The sequence below is a fragment of the Stegostoma tigrinum genome, chromosome 6 (genome assembly GCF_030684315.1).
Source record: "Stegostoma tigrinum isolate sSteTig4 chromosome 6, sSteTig4.hap1, whole genome shotgun sequence".
Lineage (NCBI taxonomy): Eukaryota > Metazoa > Chordata > Chondrichthyes > Orectolobiformes > Stegostomatidae > Stegostoma > Stegostoma tigrinum.
This window is the reverse complement of record NC_081359.1, coordinates 173,437-188,356: the sequence shown is the minus strand read 5'-3', so window position 1 is coordinate 188,356 and position 14,920 is coordinate 173,437. Positions and strand designations below refer to the sequence as shown.

General features: G+C 42.1%; 1 protein-coding gene across 1 annotated transcript in view; it reads right to left on the bottom strand.

The window, feature by feature from the left end:
• The window catches only part of arhgap42a (Rho GTPase activating protein 42a), a 356,591-nt gene that overhangs the window by 215,052 nt on the left and 126,619 nt on the right, over positions 1 to 14,920 (bottom strand). Inside the window, exon 2 of the mRNA XM_048533512.2 lies at positions 12,753 to 12,848. Coding sequence (XP_048389469.1) covers positions 12,753 to 12,848 — 96 coding nt within the window. The remainder of the gene's footprint in view (positions 1 to 12,752; positions 12,849 to 14,920) is intronic.

Sequence of the window (14,920 nt, the reverse complement as noted above, 5' to 3'; positions counted from 1 at the left end):
TGATAATTATAAGTGATGTTACATCTCCAACACGTAAAGATTCTCAGTTCTGTATTCTAAATATGAGATGATGGCCTTTTCTATTTCTCATGGGGGCCTGACTGAGCAGTTTCTTTTGGAAAAAATGTTCGTTTTATTTTAGACCGACTTTAATTTAATCCAAGTTGGTTTCATGAAATTTGGCTTACCCGTTGGTAAAAGTCTGCATCACGTGATCCCTGTGGTCATTTGATTGGTTTGTCCTATTGTTTTGGTTGCTTTTTAAAACCATTCCATGGAATTCTCAGATATTAAGTCAACCAATGTAATTCAAATATTTATATAACAGTGTAATTTATCATCTTAACAGTGCTAACGTCACTTTAAAGGAAAATAAAAATCAGTAAAAACCTCCCTCTTTGGGCTCTAACCTATCATTTCCTTCCTACCCCACCCACTTCCCTATTTTCCGCATATAAACTGACTTTTTTCCAGCTACCATCAGTTCTGAGGAAGGATCACCAGACTCTGTTTTTCCTTTACAGTTGCTGCCAGACGTGCTGAGTTTTTCCAGCAACTTTATTTTTGTTGTGAAGTAAAAAGCAATGCTTTACTAAACTCATATTATTTATATATTCCAGATTTTAATTTATTTCTCTTTTGGAAAAGATTGCTCCCAGCTCTGTTCGATACCCTGTGATAAACCAAAGCCTTCTCACCTGCCAATGCACCAAACATCTTGCTCTAATTTTATCATTTTAAACCCAGAAATGGGATGTGGGCATCACTCGATCAGCATTTATCATCCATTCCTAATTGCCCGGTATAGTCAACAACATTGCCGTGGGTCTGGAGTCACAGGGATTCTTATGATATCAACAACGGTTACATGGTCTCTATTGGACCAGCCATGGAGGCATTCACACCCTTGTAGAACACTAACCTGGGGTTCTAGATTCGTAATCTGGTGGCATCATGACTGTGCCACTACCTCCCATATACCACCACTCTTGTCTGATCTCTCTAAACTGCTGCTACATTTGTTTTCTGCTTTGCTACAAAGTCCTGCACAGTCAACTGCAATCTCTTTATGAGTGGGGAAGGTTGCAATTAAGAGGTACAAGCTTGCTGAAATACACACCTCGGGGATCCCTTTTGAGTGGGTAGGCAGACAACATAGCATTCGTCAATGAACTGCATGCTCAAATCAGAGAAATGTGAAGCTTGCATATGTTTACATGCTACCTTCCTCAAACACCTGGGTGTGGGGAATCAAAAATCAAAAAGCTTGTGACCAAAGCTCTTCATATTTAGCACTATCGTCCAAATGAGATTTATGGCATGGATAATGCTAAATACAAATTTGAATTGTTTCACCAAGAAATCAGTAACATTCCAGAGGATAAATAGAGGCTTTCTGTGTTATTAACTCTTAAATAAGGCTGAGCATATCTTGTCTCTTTATTTTTAAGATCTGTCTTTTCTGTATTAAGTCTGTTAACACACACTACAGCAAAATTAGGGCATTCTCTCAGTGCACAAGTTCAGAGAAGTGAACAGAGATAATGGGAACTGCAGATGCTGGAGAATCCGAGATAGAAAGTGTGGAGCTGGATGAACACAGCAGGTCAAGCAGCATCTTAGGAGCACAAAAGCTGACGTTTCGGGATGAGACCTTTCATCAGAGAGGGGAATAGGGAGATGGTTCTGAAATAAATACGGAGAGAGGGGGAGGCAGACTGAGGATGGATAGAGGAGAAGATAGGTGGAAAGGAGAGTACAGGTGGGGACATACGGAGGGGATAGGTCAGTCCGGAGAGGACGGACAGGTCAAGGAGGTGGGATGAGGTTAGTAGGTGGGAAATGGACTGGACTGACCTATCCCCTCCCTACACTCACCTCTACTGGCTCCAGCCCCGCCTCTTTGACTTGTCTGTCTCCTCTCCACCTATCTTCTCCTCTATCCATCTTCAATCAGCCTCCCCCTCTCTCCCTATTTATTTCAGAATCCTCTCCCCATCCCCCTTTTCTGATGAAGGGTCTAGGCCCGAAACATCAGCTTTTGTGCTTCTCAGATGCTGCTTGGCCTGCTGTGTTCATCCTGCTCCACACTTTGTTAGAACATAGAACATAGAACATAGAACAGTACAGCACAGAACAGGCCCTTCAGCCCACAATGTTGTGCCGACCATTGATCCTCATGTATGCACCCTCAAATTTCTGTGACCATATACATGTCCAGCAGTCTCTTAAATGACCCCAATGACCTTGCTTCCACAACTGCTGCTGGCAACGCATTCCATGCTCTCACAACTCTCTGCGTAAAGAACCTGCCTCTGACATCCCCTCTATACTTTCCACCAACCAGCTTAAAACTATGACCCCTCGTGCTAGCCATTTCTGCCCTGGGAAATAGTCTCTGGCTATCAACTCTATCTATGCCTCTCATTATCTTGTATACCTCAATTAGGTCCCCTCTCCTCCTCCTTTTCTCCAATGAAAAGAGACCAAGCTCAGTCAACCTCTCTTCATAAGATAAGCCCTCCAGTCCAGGCAGCATCCTGGTAAACCTCCTCTGAACCCTCTCCAAAGCATCCACATCTTTCCTATAATAGGGCGCCCAGAACTGGACGCAGTATTCCAAGTGCAGTCTAACCAAAGTTTTATAGAGCTGCAACAAGATCTCACGACTCTTAAACTCAATCCCCCTGTTAATGAAAGCCAAAACACCATATGCTTTCTTAACAACCCTGTCCACTTGGGTGGCCATTTTAAGGGATCTATGTATCTGCACACCAAGATCCCTCTGTTCCTCCATGCTGCCAAAAATCCTATCCTTAATCCTGTACTCAGCTTTCAAATTCGACCTTCCAAAATGCATCACCTCGCATTTATCCAGGTTGAACTCCATCTGCCACCTCTCAGCCCATCTCTGCATCCTGTCAATGTCCCGCTGCAGCCTACAACAGCCCTCTACACTGTCAACGACACCTCCGACCTTTGTGTCGTCTGCAAACTTGCTGACCCATCCTTCAATTCCCTCGTCCAAGTCATTAATAAAAATTACAAACAGTTATCTTGGATTCTCCAGCATCTGCAGGTCCTATTATCTCTGTTATAAACAACACTTCACATCAATTACTCATTCAATTTTGGCCCCAGTTTCACACAAATTTTCATTTTTAAAGAATCGTATTTCAACCTTTTCTCTGGCCATAATCCTTTCATTTTTAACTCTCCAGGCCAGGCAACATACTGGAAAATCCCCTCTGCACCGTCTCCAGCGCTATTACATCCGTCCTATAATGTGGATTCCAGAACTGCACACTCAAAAAATTCTTATTCAAAAATTCTTATTCTTTTGTTTTATTTGTAGCTATTTTAATATTGGGATCTGTAGTGTCTTTTCGTAGTTTTATCTATTAATCCCTAAGGAGACATTCAATAGCAATTTGCAACAATTTAACCTTTAACGTGTTCAGACAGAGCTCGACATGTTGTTCTGCAATTAGCTTGAATCATGACAAGTTAAAAAAGAGCTAGCTACACAAACTCCATTAACCAATAGTTCACTGACCATCTGGTGGTCAGACTTCATGATGATGATATTCATGGACAAGGATAGGAGTGGTCCTAAAGGAAGAGTACTAAAGTGGGGGAAGGCCGACTATACCAAGATTCAGCAGGATCTGAGGAATGTAGATTGGGAGAAACTGTTTGAAGATAAATCTACATTTGATATGTGGGAGGCTTTTAAGGAGAGGTTGATCAGCGTGCAGGAGAGACGTGTTCCTGAGAAAATGAGGAACAGAAAAGGCAAGATTAGGGAGCCATGGATGACAGGTGAAATTGTGAGACTATCCAAGAGAAGAAAGGAACCATACATGAGGTCTGGGTGACTGAAGACAGACGAAGCTTTGCAAAAATATCGGGAATGTACAGCGAATATGAAACGAGGGATTAAGAGGGCTAAGAGACGACATGAGATATTGCTGGCAAACATGGTTAAGGAAAATCCCAAAGCCTTTTATTCATATATAAAGAGCAAGGGGGTAACTAGAGAAAGGATTGACCCACTCAAGGACAAAGAAGGAAAGCTATGCGCTGATTCAGAGAAAATGGATGACATTCTTAACGAGTACTTTGCATCTGTATTCACCAAGGAGGGGGACATGATGGATGTTGAGGTTAGGGATAGATATTTGCTTACTCTAGGTCAAGTTGACATAAGGAAGGAGGAAGTGTTAGGTGTCCTAAAAGACATTAAGGTGGCCAGGTCCCCAGGTCCGGATGGGATCTATCCCAGGTTTCTGAGGGAAGCGAGAGAGGAAATAGCCGGGGCCCTAACAGATATCTTTGCAGCGTCCTTAGACATGGGTGAGGTCCCAGAGGATTGGAGACTTGCTAATGTTGTCCCCTTGTTTAAGAAGGGCAGCAAGGATAATCCAGGTAATTATCGACTGGTGAGCCTGACGTCAGTGGTACGAAAGCTACTGGAGAAGATACTGAGGGATAGGATCTATTCCCATTTGGAAGAAAATGGGCTTATCAGTGATAGGCAACATGGTTTTGAACAGGGAAGGTCATGTCTTACCAACTTAATAGAATTCTTTGAGGACGTGACAAAGTTGATTGATGAGGGAAAGGCTGTAGATGTCATTTACCTGGACGTCAGTAAGGCATTTGATAAGGTTCCCTATGGCAGGCTGATGGAGAAAGTGAAGTCACATGGGATCCAGGGTGTGCTAAATAGATGGATAAAAAACTGGCTAGGCAACAGTAGACAGAGGGTAGTAGTAGAAGGGAGTTTCTCAAATGGAGACCTGTGACCAGTGGTGTTCGACAGGGATCTGTGCTGGGACCACTGTTGTTTGTGATATATGTAAATGATCTGGAGGAAGGTGTAGGTGGTCTGATCAGCAAGATTGCTGATGACACTAAGATTGGTGGAGTAGCTGATAGTGAAGGGGGCTGTCAGAAATTACAGCAGAATATAGATAGACTGGAGAGTTGGGCAGATAAATGGCAGATGGAGTTCAATCCGGCCAAATGCAAGGTGATGCATTTTGGAAGATCAAATTCAAGGGCGAACTATACAGTAAATGGAAAAGTCCGAGGGAAAATTGATGAGCAGAGAGATCTGGGTGTTCAGGACCATTGTTCCCTGAAGGTGACAGCGCAGGTCAGGTGGTCAAAAAGGCATATGGCATGCTTTCCTTCATTGGGCGGGTATTGAGTACAAGAGTTGGCAGGTCATGTTGCAGTTGTATAGGACTTTGGTTCGGCCACATTTGGAGTACTGTGTGCAGTTCTGGTTGCCACATTACCAAAAGGATGTGGATGCTTTGGAGAGGGTGCAGAGGAGGTTCACCAGGATGTTGCCTGGTATGGAGGGTGCTAGCTATGAAGAGAGGTTGAGTAGATTACGATTATTTTCATTAGAAAGACAGAGATTGAGGGGGGACCTGATTGAGGTCTACAAAATCATGAGGGGTATAGACAGGGTGGATAGCAAAAAGCTTTTTCCCAGAATGGGGGACTCAATTACTAGGGGTCATGAGTTCAAAGTGAGAGGAGGAAAGTTTAAGGGAGATATGCGTGGAAAGTTCTTTACACAGAGGGTGGTGGGCGCCTGGAACGCGTTGCCAGTGGAGGTGGTAGATGCAGACATGTTAGCGTCTTTTAAGATATATTTGGACAGGTACATGGATGGGCAGGGAGCAAATGGACACAGACCGTTAGAAAATAGATGACAGGTGAGACAGAGGATCTTGATCGGCGCAGGCTTGGAGGGCCAAAGGGCCTGTTCCTGCGCTGCAGATTTCTTTGTTCTCTTTGTTCTTTGTTCATGGCTTAGGATGTAATTGATCATATCAGAGACTGCTGACAAAACTAGCAACGTAACGAGATCAAAGTTGAATGATTCTGATAGATCAAAAATGTTCTGAAAATTGCACTTCCTTTGTACTAATCCAAGCTCTAAATTTACCTGCCTTACCTGTCATACTCCTAGCATTAAAACAAATACACCTCAGTCCACCAGTTCCAATTTGTTCAGTAACCTCTCCCTTACTGTCTTTCCTCAAAGAGAGGCGTAGAGTCCTACAGTATGCGGACAGGCCCTTTGGCCCATACTGTTCCATGCTGACCTAAATGTCAATCTACACTAACCCTATTTCCTGCACTTGGGCATATCTTTCTAAACCTTTCCTATCCATGTGTTTGCCTAAATGTCCTTTAAATGTTGTTAATGTACCCGCCCCAACCACTTCTGCTGGCAGCTCATTCCATTTGCATGCCACCCTCTGTATTAAAAATTTGTCCCTCAGTTTCCCATGTATTCTCTCCCCTCTTATCGTAAACTGATGGTCTCTAGTCCTCGATTGCCCAACCCTGGGAAAAAGACTGAGTGCATTCATTCTTCCCATTCTTACACTTGTATAAGATGCCCCTCAGTCTCCTACACTCTAAAGAAAAAGTCCTAGCTTGTCCAATCTCTGCCTAAACTCAGTCCCTTGAGTCCTGGCAACATCTTTATAATCTTTATTTGCACTCCTTTCAGTTTAATAACACCCTTCTTATAGTGACGTGACCAAACTGAATAGAACACTCCAAGCATGGCCTCACCTGGGGAGGCGATAGCCGAGAGGTATTATCTCTGGACTGTTAATCCAGAGACCCAGATGATGTTCTGGGGACCCGGGTTTGAATCTCACTGTGGTGGATGGCGGAATTTGAATTAAATAAGTATCTGAAATTAACAGCCAAATGATGATTATGAATCCATTGTCGATTGTTGGAAAGATCCATCTGGTTCACTAGTGTCCTTTAAGGAAGGAAGCTGCCATCCTTACCTGATCTAGACTACATGTGACTCCAGGCCCACAGCAATGTGGTTGACTTATGGATATCCTTCGGGCAATTAGGGTCGGGCAATAAATGCTGGCCTAGTGAGCGACACTCTCATCCCGTTAATGATTTTAGAGAAAACAATGTCCTGAACAACTGCGACGTAACTTTCCAACTTCGATACTCAGCACCCTGACTGATGAAGGTCAGTGTGTCAAAAGCCTTTTTCACTGCCCTGTCTACCTGTGACTCCACTTTCAAAGAACCATGCACCTAAACTCCAGGGTCCTTCTGTTCTATTACACTCCTTGAGACCCTACCATTCACCATGAAATTCCTACCTTAATTTGATTTTCTAAAATGCAACACCTCACACTTATTTATATTAAACTCCATTTTGCCATTTCTTGGCCCATTTCCCCAGCTGATTCAGACCCTGCTGCAATTTCTAACAACATTCCTCACTGTCCAAAATACCTCCTATTTTAGTGCTAGCTGCAATCTTATTAATCACTCTCTGCTTCCTACCATCAAGCCAACTGTCTATCCAATTTGCCAGCTCTCTCTGGATTCCATGCAATCTGAACTTCCACAGCAGCCTGCCATATGGAATCTTATCTAAGGCCTTACTGAAATCAAAACAGACTACATCTACTGCCCTGCCCATATCAACACTCCTGGTCACTTCATTCACGAACTGTAAGAAATTTGTGAGGCATCCCACGCATGAAGCCATGTTGACTACTCCTGATCAAACCCTGTCTTTCTAGATGCAAGTACATCTTATCCCTCAGAATTTTCTCAAGTAACTTACCCACCTCAGCTGTTAAGCTTACTGGGCTCCAGTTCCCAGGATTTTCTTTGCATCACTTCTTGAAAAAGGGCACAACATTCACAACCCTTCAGTCTTCTGGGAACTAACAATGATGCAAATATATGGGCCAGGCCCCCCCACAAATTTTTCTCGAGCCTCTTGCAGGGTTCTTGGATCTATCTGCTCAGGACCAGGAGATTTATCCACCTTCATTTGTTCTAATACGCCCAATGCCTTCTGTGCTGTGATATGGACTGTCCCTATTTCCCCCAAGTTCCCAAGTCTTCATGCCCTTCTCCACAGTAAACAGAGAGGAGAAATATTCATTGAGGACCTCACCTGTCTCCTGCAGTTCCCCACATACATGTCCACTTTGGTCCTTGAGGGGTCTTATTCTCTCTTTAGTTATTCTTTTTCCTTTAATATACTTAATGAATCTCTTTGGATTCACCCTAATCTTCTCAGCCAAAGCTATCTTGTGTCCCCTTTTCACCCTCCTGATTTTCTTCTTCAGTAAACTCCTGTATTCTCCTATATAGCTCCATGGATTCCCTTTATCCCAGCTGCTGGTTCCTGAGCCATGTGTCCTTCTTGTTTCTGGTCAAAGCCTCAATATCTCTTGTCGTCTGGAGTTCCCTATTCCTGCCAACATTGCCCTTCACTCACTCAGGAACATATTGGTTTTGAACTCTAGCTATCACGGTTTTAAAGGCCTCTCACTTGCTGGAGGACCCTTTGCCTACAAGCGAACTACTCCAATCAACCCCTGCAAGTTGTGTCTAATTCCATCAAAATTTGCCTTGCCCCAGTTTAGAACTTGGCCCCGTGACCAGTTTTGTCTCTCCATCGATATTTTAAAATTAATAGAACTACGGTCACTGGTCCCAGAGTGCTCCTCCACTATCACATCGGTCACTTCTTCTGCCCTGTTTCCCAATGGTAGGTTGGGTTTTGCCTCTTCCCGAGTAGGACCCCCTACATACTGTTTAAGGAACACATTTAATAAATTCCACCCCATTTAAGCCCTGAACACTATGACAGTCCCAGTCTACATGAGGAAAATTAAAATCCCCTACTATGATAACTCAATTGCTCCTGCAAATCTCCCCAATCTCCCTGCATATTTGTTTCTCTCATTCCGGTTGACTATTTGGGGACCTATAGTACAACCCCCACAACATCACCACCTCCTTTTTATTTCTTAGCTTCACCCACAAAGCTTTACTGGATGATCTCAGCAGATCTGTGAATTAAAAATCAGAACAGTTCTGAGGAAGGATCACCGGACCTGAAACGTTAACGCTGATTTTTTATTCACAGATGATGCCAGATCTGCTGAGCTTTTCCAGTAGCTTCTGTTTGTGTTCCTTACTACTCACTGTGCTACTAACAAAATTCCCAACTGTACATCTCTCTGACCACCCCGCTTTTTCTTGGTTAGAAAAGCAGGGAGGAAACATCACAGTGCTGTAACAATTGTGGCTTGATTCCATGGTCTCCTTCTGCTGGAGGCTAGTCTTACCAGCCTTAGTGTCTGAATCCTCAGCCATTTTACATGCTGACCTACAGCTATGGGTCCTGCCCCTTCTCACACGAGTTTAAAATCTCTTGAATAGCACTAACAAACCACCCTGTCTGGACATAGCTGCCTCTCCAATTTAGTTGCAGTCCTTCTTGCCCAGATCCCACCTACCCTGGAAAACATCCCAATGATCCATATATCAGAAGCCCTCTGTCCTACACCAGATCTTTAGCTACGTATTTAATCACTATCTTCCTGTTCCTAATTTCACTGATGCTTGGCGTAATTCTCATATTATAACCGAGGGGTCCTGCTTTTCATCTTTCTCTCGATCTCCCTGAACCTACTTTTGCAGCACCTCATCTCTCTTTCTGTTTATGTCATCAGTACCAAAATGGACCACAACCTCTGGTTGATCACCTTCCTTCTTTAGAATATCCTGTGCCACTAACAGACATTTGTCTTGGCACCAGGGAGGCAGTACGTTATCCTGGAGTATCACTCACAGCCACAGAAATGCCTATCTGTGCCCCTGGCTGTAGAGTCTCTAATCACTACTGCTCGCCTACACATTGACCCTTCCTGCTGAACAACAGTGCCAATTGTGGGTGCCACTGATCTGGCTGCTGCTTTCTCCTGAGAGGCCATCACTTCCCCCATCCCCCAACAGTATCCACACGGTATCCCCATATCAGAGGGAAATGGCGACAGGGGACTCCTGCACTGCCCGCTCACACTTACTGATCTTCCCAGTGGTCATCCACCTCTTCTCTGTCTGTGTAGCCCTCGCAGGTGATGTGACCAGCTCACTAAATGTGCCATCTGTGACATTCTCAGCCTCATCGATGCTCCATTGTGAGTCCATCAACAGATCTGGGTACTCCATGCAGGGATCTTGGTGTCCATGTACATAGATCCCTGAAAGTTGCCACCCAGGTTGATAGTGCTGTGAAGAAGGCTTACGGTGTGTTAGGTTTTATTGGTAGAGGGATTGAGTTCCAGAGCCATGATGTCTAGCTGCAACTGTACATAACACTAGTGCGGCCTCACTTGGAATATTGTGTGCAGTTCTGGTCGCCCCATTACAGGAAGGATGTGGAAGCATTGGAAAAGGCGCAGAGGAGATTTACGAGGAAGTTGCCTGGTCTGGAGCGCAGGCTCTATGAACAAAGGCTGAGGGACTTGGGTCTGTTCTCATTGGAGAGAAGGATGCTAAGAGGGGATTTACTAGAGACATACAAGATAATCAGAGGATTAGATAGGGTGGACAGTGAGAGTCTTTTTCCAAGGATGATGACTTCAGCTTGTACAAGGGGGCATAGGTACAAATTCAGGGGTGATAGATTTAAGAGAGATGTCAGAGGCAGGTTCTTTACTCAGAGAGTGGTAAGGGCATGGAATGCCCTGCCTGCCAATGTAGTTAACTCAGCCACATTAGGGGCATTTAAATAGTCCTTGGATAAGCATATGGATGCTGATGGGATAGTGTAAGGGGATGGGCTTAGATTAGTTCATAGGTTGGCGCAACATCGAGGACCGAAGGGCCTGTTCTGCGCTGTATTGTTCTATGTTCTATGGAGCTACAGCTGAACATACTTCCTGCATACATAGTCAGTGTGCAGGCTGCAATTATCCCACATTGTAAAGGAGGAGTATACCATGGGGCTGAGTTCTACAACTTTGCAAACAGAACCTCACCCACTCATCACTGAGCTCAGGTCTCTCAATCACACTTCCACTCTTAACTGACAATCAGGCATGCTTCTAAAATATCTTCATATCAATTATTTTTTGCTAAGATATTGAATAACTCCGTCTAATGAAATGATTAAACTGTTCATTAAAGGTTCTTTCCATAAAAATAAATTTCAATGATTTTAAATCTGATTTCTCAGAGACGGAAGAGAAAATGATAAAGCACACTGCGAGTTTGTTGAGAGCACGGTGATCTCGGGATTGTTCATACTTGTGTTAAGTGTCTGCAATTCAAAGACCTTCAGCTCAGTTACTGGAACATTGTATTAGAAGCAGCCACAGCATTCAGATAAGCAGAACATTTGAATTTGGGTGATGGGGGAAGTGATGGCCTCTCAGGAGAAAGCAGCAGCCAGATCAGTGGCACCCACAATTGGCACTGTTGTTCAGCAGGAAGGGTCGATGTGTAGGCAAGCAGTTGTGATTAGAGACTCTACAGCCAGGGACACAGATAGGCATTTCTGTGGCTGTGAGTGAGATTCCAGGATAACGTACTGCCTCCTGGTGCCAAGACATATGTCTGTTAGTGGCACAGGATATTCTAAAGAAGGAAGGTGATCAGCCAGAGGTTGTGGTCCATTTTGGTACTGATGAATGGCATTATGTGCTAAGCATGTGTTGGGTGCCAGAATGCAATGATGGGGGAACCATAGCTTTTTACTTTGGTACTTTTTACTTCCTGACAGGTACAAGGTTCAATTAAATTACAAGGTACAATGAAATCAATAATACATTGCAATCTCTGCAGCAGGAATCATAAGTATCAAAGATTGTGTCTCCTCATGTCTAGGGGTAGGAGAGAGAATCCTGTCATTGTTGACCAACAAACATATGCAGAACCAGAAATGGTGCTCTGGCGAGTTTTGGGAAGATTTGTAGCTCAGGTTGAGGTTCTGGATGTGAATTTGCTTGCTGAGCTGGAAGGTTAGTTTTCAGATGTTTTGTCACCATTCAGTGAACCTCCAACAAAGCGCTGGTGTTATGTCCCACTTTCTATTTATCTGGTTAGGTTTCCTTGGGTTGGTGATGTCATTTCCTGTGTTGGTGATGTCATTTCCTGTTCTTTTTCTCAGGGTGTTCATGGTGTTCTGCTGAGTGAATTTGAGGAATTATGGTTGAAGTTAAAAAGTAGCCCGACTTCAATAGGGATATCAGATTTAATGATAGAATGCTTTTTTAGAAAAATGATGCATTAGGAGAGGGAAAGGCAGGACTAAGTTTCACAGGCCTCAGGCAGCAGTAATTAGGGGGAGAAAAAGATTGTCGAACTGGGTAAGGCTCTATTTAAATGAGGTCGTGGTCAGTGACTTGCTGAATTGAATAACTATTGCAGTAGAAAGGCCTATTAGCTAAAAGAGAAAGTGGGTGGGGGGGGGAGTATCAGAAAAATTCAAAAGCAGCAAGATAATTTTCAAGTTTTTATAGAGTTATACAGTATTTTGGGTAAATGTAAGTAAAAAGCATCAGGATGAGACGCTAGTGACCAAGGTAACATAAAAAACAGTTCTAAATAGGAGGAAGGGTAACTCACCTAATAAAGGTTTGGGATAAAGACAGTGGAGAGAAAGGATTTTAGTGCAGAGAAAAAGACATAAACTTAGTTTAAATGGAGCTAAGAAACAGCAAGAAGAGACAACACTGGGAGTTTTAATGGGCCAATTAACTGTAATTGTAACATGAGCAGATATAAACAAAGAATTTAGAGGGCCATCTATTACAAATAACACAGTTACCATGGGGGACAGGGCACATAAAATTAACACATACTAAAATGAACTAGAAATATATTAGTCCAGAATTAAAGTATTTTTTTAAGGAAAGGTCAAGACTTACCAATATTAATTTCATCATCAGTCTCTGCATCACCAATGCATTCAAATTGAAAATCCTGTAATGACTGTGAAAACCTCTGAACTGCTGCAGACAAATCTGTCAATACAACGTACAAATAGTAGATTTAACCTAATGTTCCAGAGATAAAAACTCAAACAAGTTGATAACTCTAACAGCAAACAGTTCAAAAACAGCTGTGTATAATTATGCCATAGCCATGCTCATAATTTTAAATAAAATTTGTGAATCTCCACAGACATTATTCACTATTCAATTCCTTAAGGACTAGAATTTTGTAGACGTACTCTCGTTAAGAATTATCCTACTGCAGGAGTTAGATTTCTTTTCCCTTCAAGATCACAAAGTCCAACCACTGCCAAGTAAACACAAATTTAAATTAGCAAAGAATTGTTTCCAATCTGTGTTCACATCTCTTTGTTTGCCTGTTACAACAACAAGATGCATACATTCTGTCACTGTTATTTCCTGCTGAAAGAGATGTTCTCTTCACAATATGTTTCAATTTGCATGGTGTGTATATCTGTATATATGATACATATAATACATACATTTCCTGGCAATATGCTAAAATGAAAAAAAAACTGAGCAAGTACTTTTTTGCTGCTCTGTGTGATTTACTTCATTAGCTGCTAAATGGTAAATATTTCATATCGACATGTAAAATATGTTTACTTGTATTGATCAGGATTTTCCAATGGTCAGACATTCTCTGCAACATAACAGTCAAAACTGGACTTGGCACATTAATTCTGTTTTCTCTCCACAGGTGCTATCAGTATTTCTTCAATATTCTCTGTTTGTATTAGAGATAGATTTTTAAGTTGGCCACAGTACACATGATGTGAAAAGGTGCTATATATGTTCTTTTGATTTCAACCTATCATATATAACATTTGGAAGCAAGTGTCCACAAAGCTGATTCCACCATTCAATTAGATCATATTGATTAATACTGCAACTCCATGTACCTGCCTTTGAAATGTAAACATTCAACATCCTGACTGAATAAAATTCTACATGTACTGCCAAATTATTCTATAGAACAGAGTTTACACCTCTGTTTACACATAGTGCTGGAGATTTCAAAGTGTGCTTCTGCTACCAACTATTCAAACCAGTAAAGATGCCAGTGAGAAAAAAATTACTCACGTAAGGGAGCATTAGAGATGGGTATTTTAACACCACTGTTGTCATATCTGCACCATCCATTCCCTGCAGCACTAAGCTTCAAGAACTTTCTGTAAGCTTTTATAACCAAATCAACAAAATATTTAAGGAAAATGCAAATTGTAAACAGCTTGTTAAATGACCTTATGAAATTTCTTCTGAATTTTCTGTTACAGTCCAAAGAGATTAATCTCTATTCCTGATCAAGGAAATCCTGCAAAGTTGAAAACCCTGTTCTGAAACCCTGGAAAGTTACTACTCCTATTACTGGTGAAACTAACAATATGCAGCTGAGGCTTTCAAGCAACATCGTCAACTTTGATGGAGTGTTTTCCAAAGGAACATTGTTTTAATAAAAGTGCTTGTAAAGTACGAATTAGATTACAAAATACCAAATAGATGAGAATCTTGTAAGAGGTCTTACTCAAAAGCCACAATCATACACATTAGTGGATTATAACTAAAGTATTTTCCCACATATTGTTCTGAAATATCTCCTTGCAAATGTTCCAATATGCAGCTATTTACATTAAATATCTATTCTGGTTATCTGCTGCACTGAACTCATGTTCCCATGCAAGTGTTTTTAGTTTTTACCGAGAAAAGGGGGAGAAAGGAGCAAAATAGCAAAATCCCTATGGTTAATATGCTTTCAACAGATGCCAAAGATCCTGTGTATTTCATTCCCTAGACAATTCCCTACATTGTATGTTTTCAAGCACTTACAATACAACGAGTAAAACCTAATATGAAAACATAAAGCAAATACTGCAGGAGTTGGAATTCTAACACAAAACCAGAAAGTGTTGAAAATGCTCAGTGGGACATTGTTTCTGAGACAGAAACACAAGTAATGTTTTGAGCGCATTATAATTCTTCTCATAAAATGTAAAATGGCATCTGGATGGATATATGAATAGGAAGCATTTCAAGGAAGAGAGGCCAAATGCTGGCAAATGGGACTAGATTAATTTAGGATA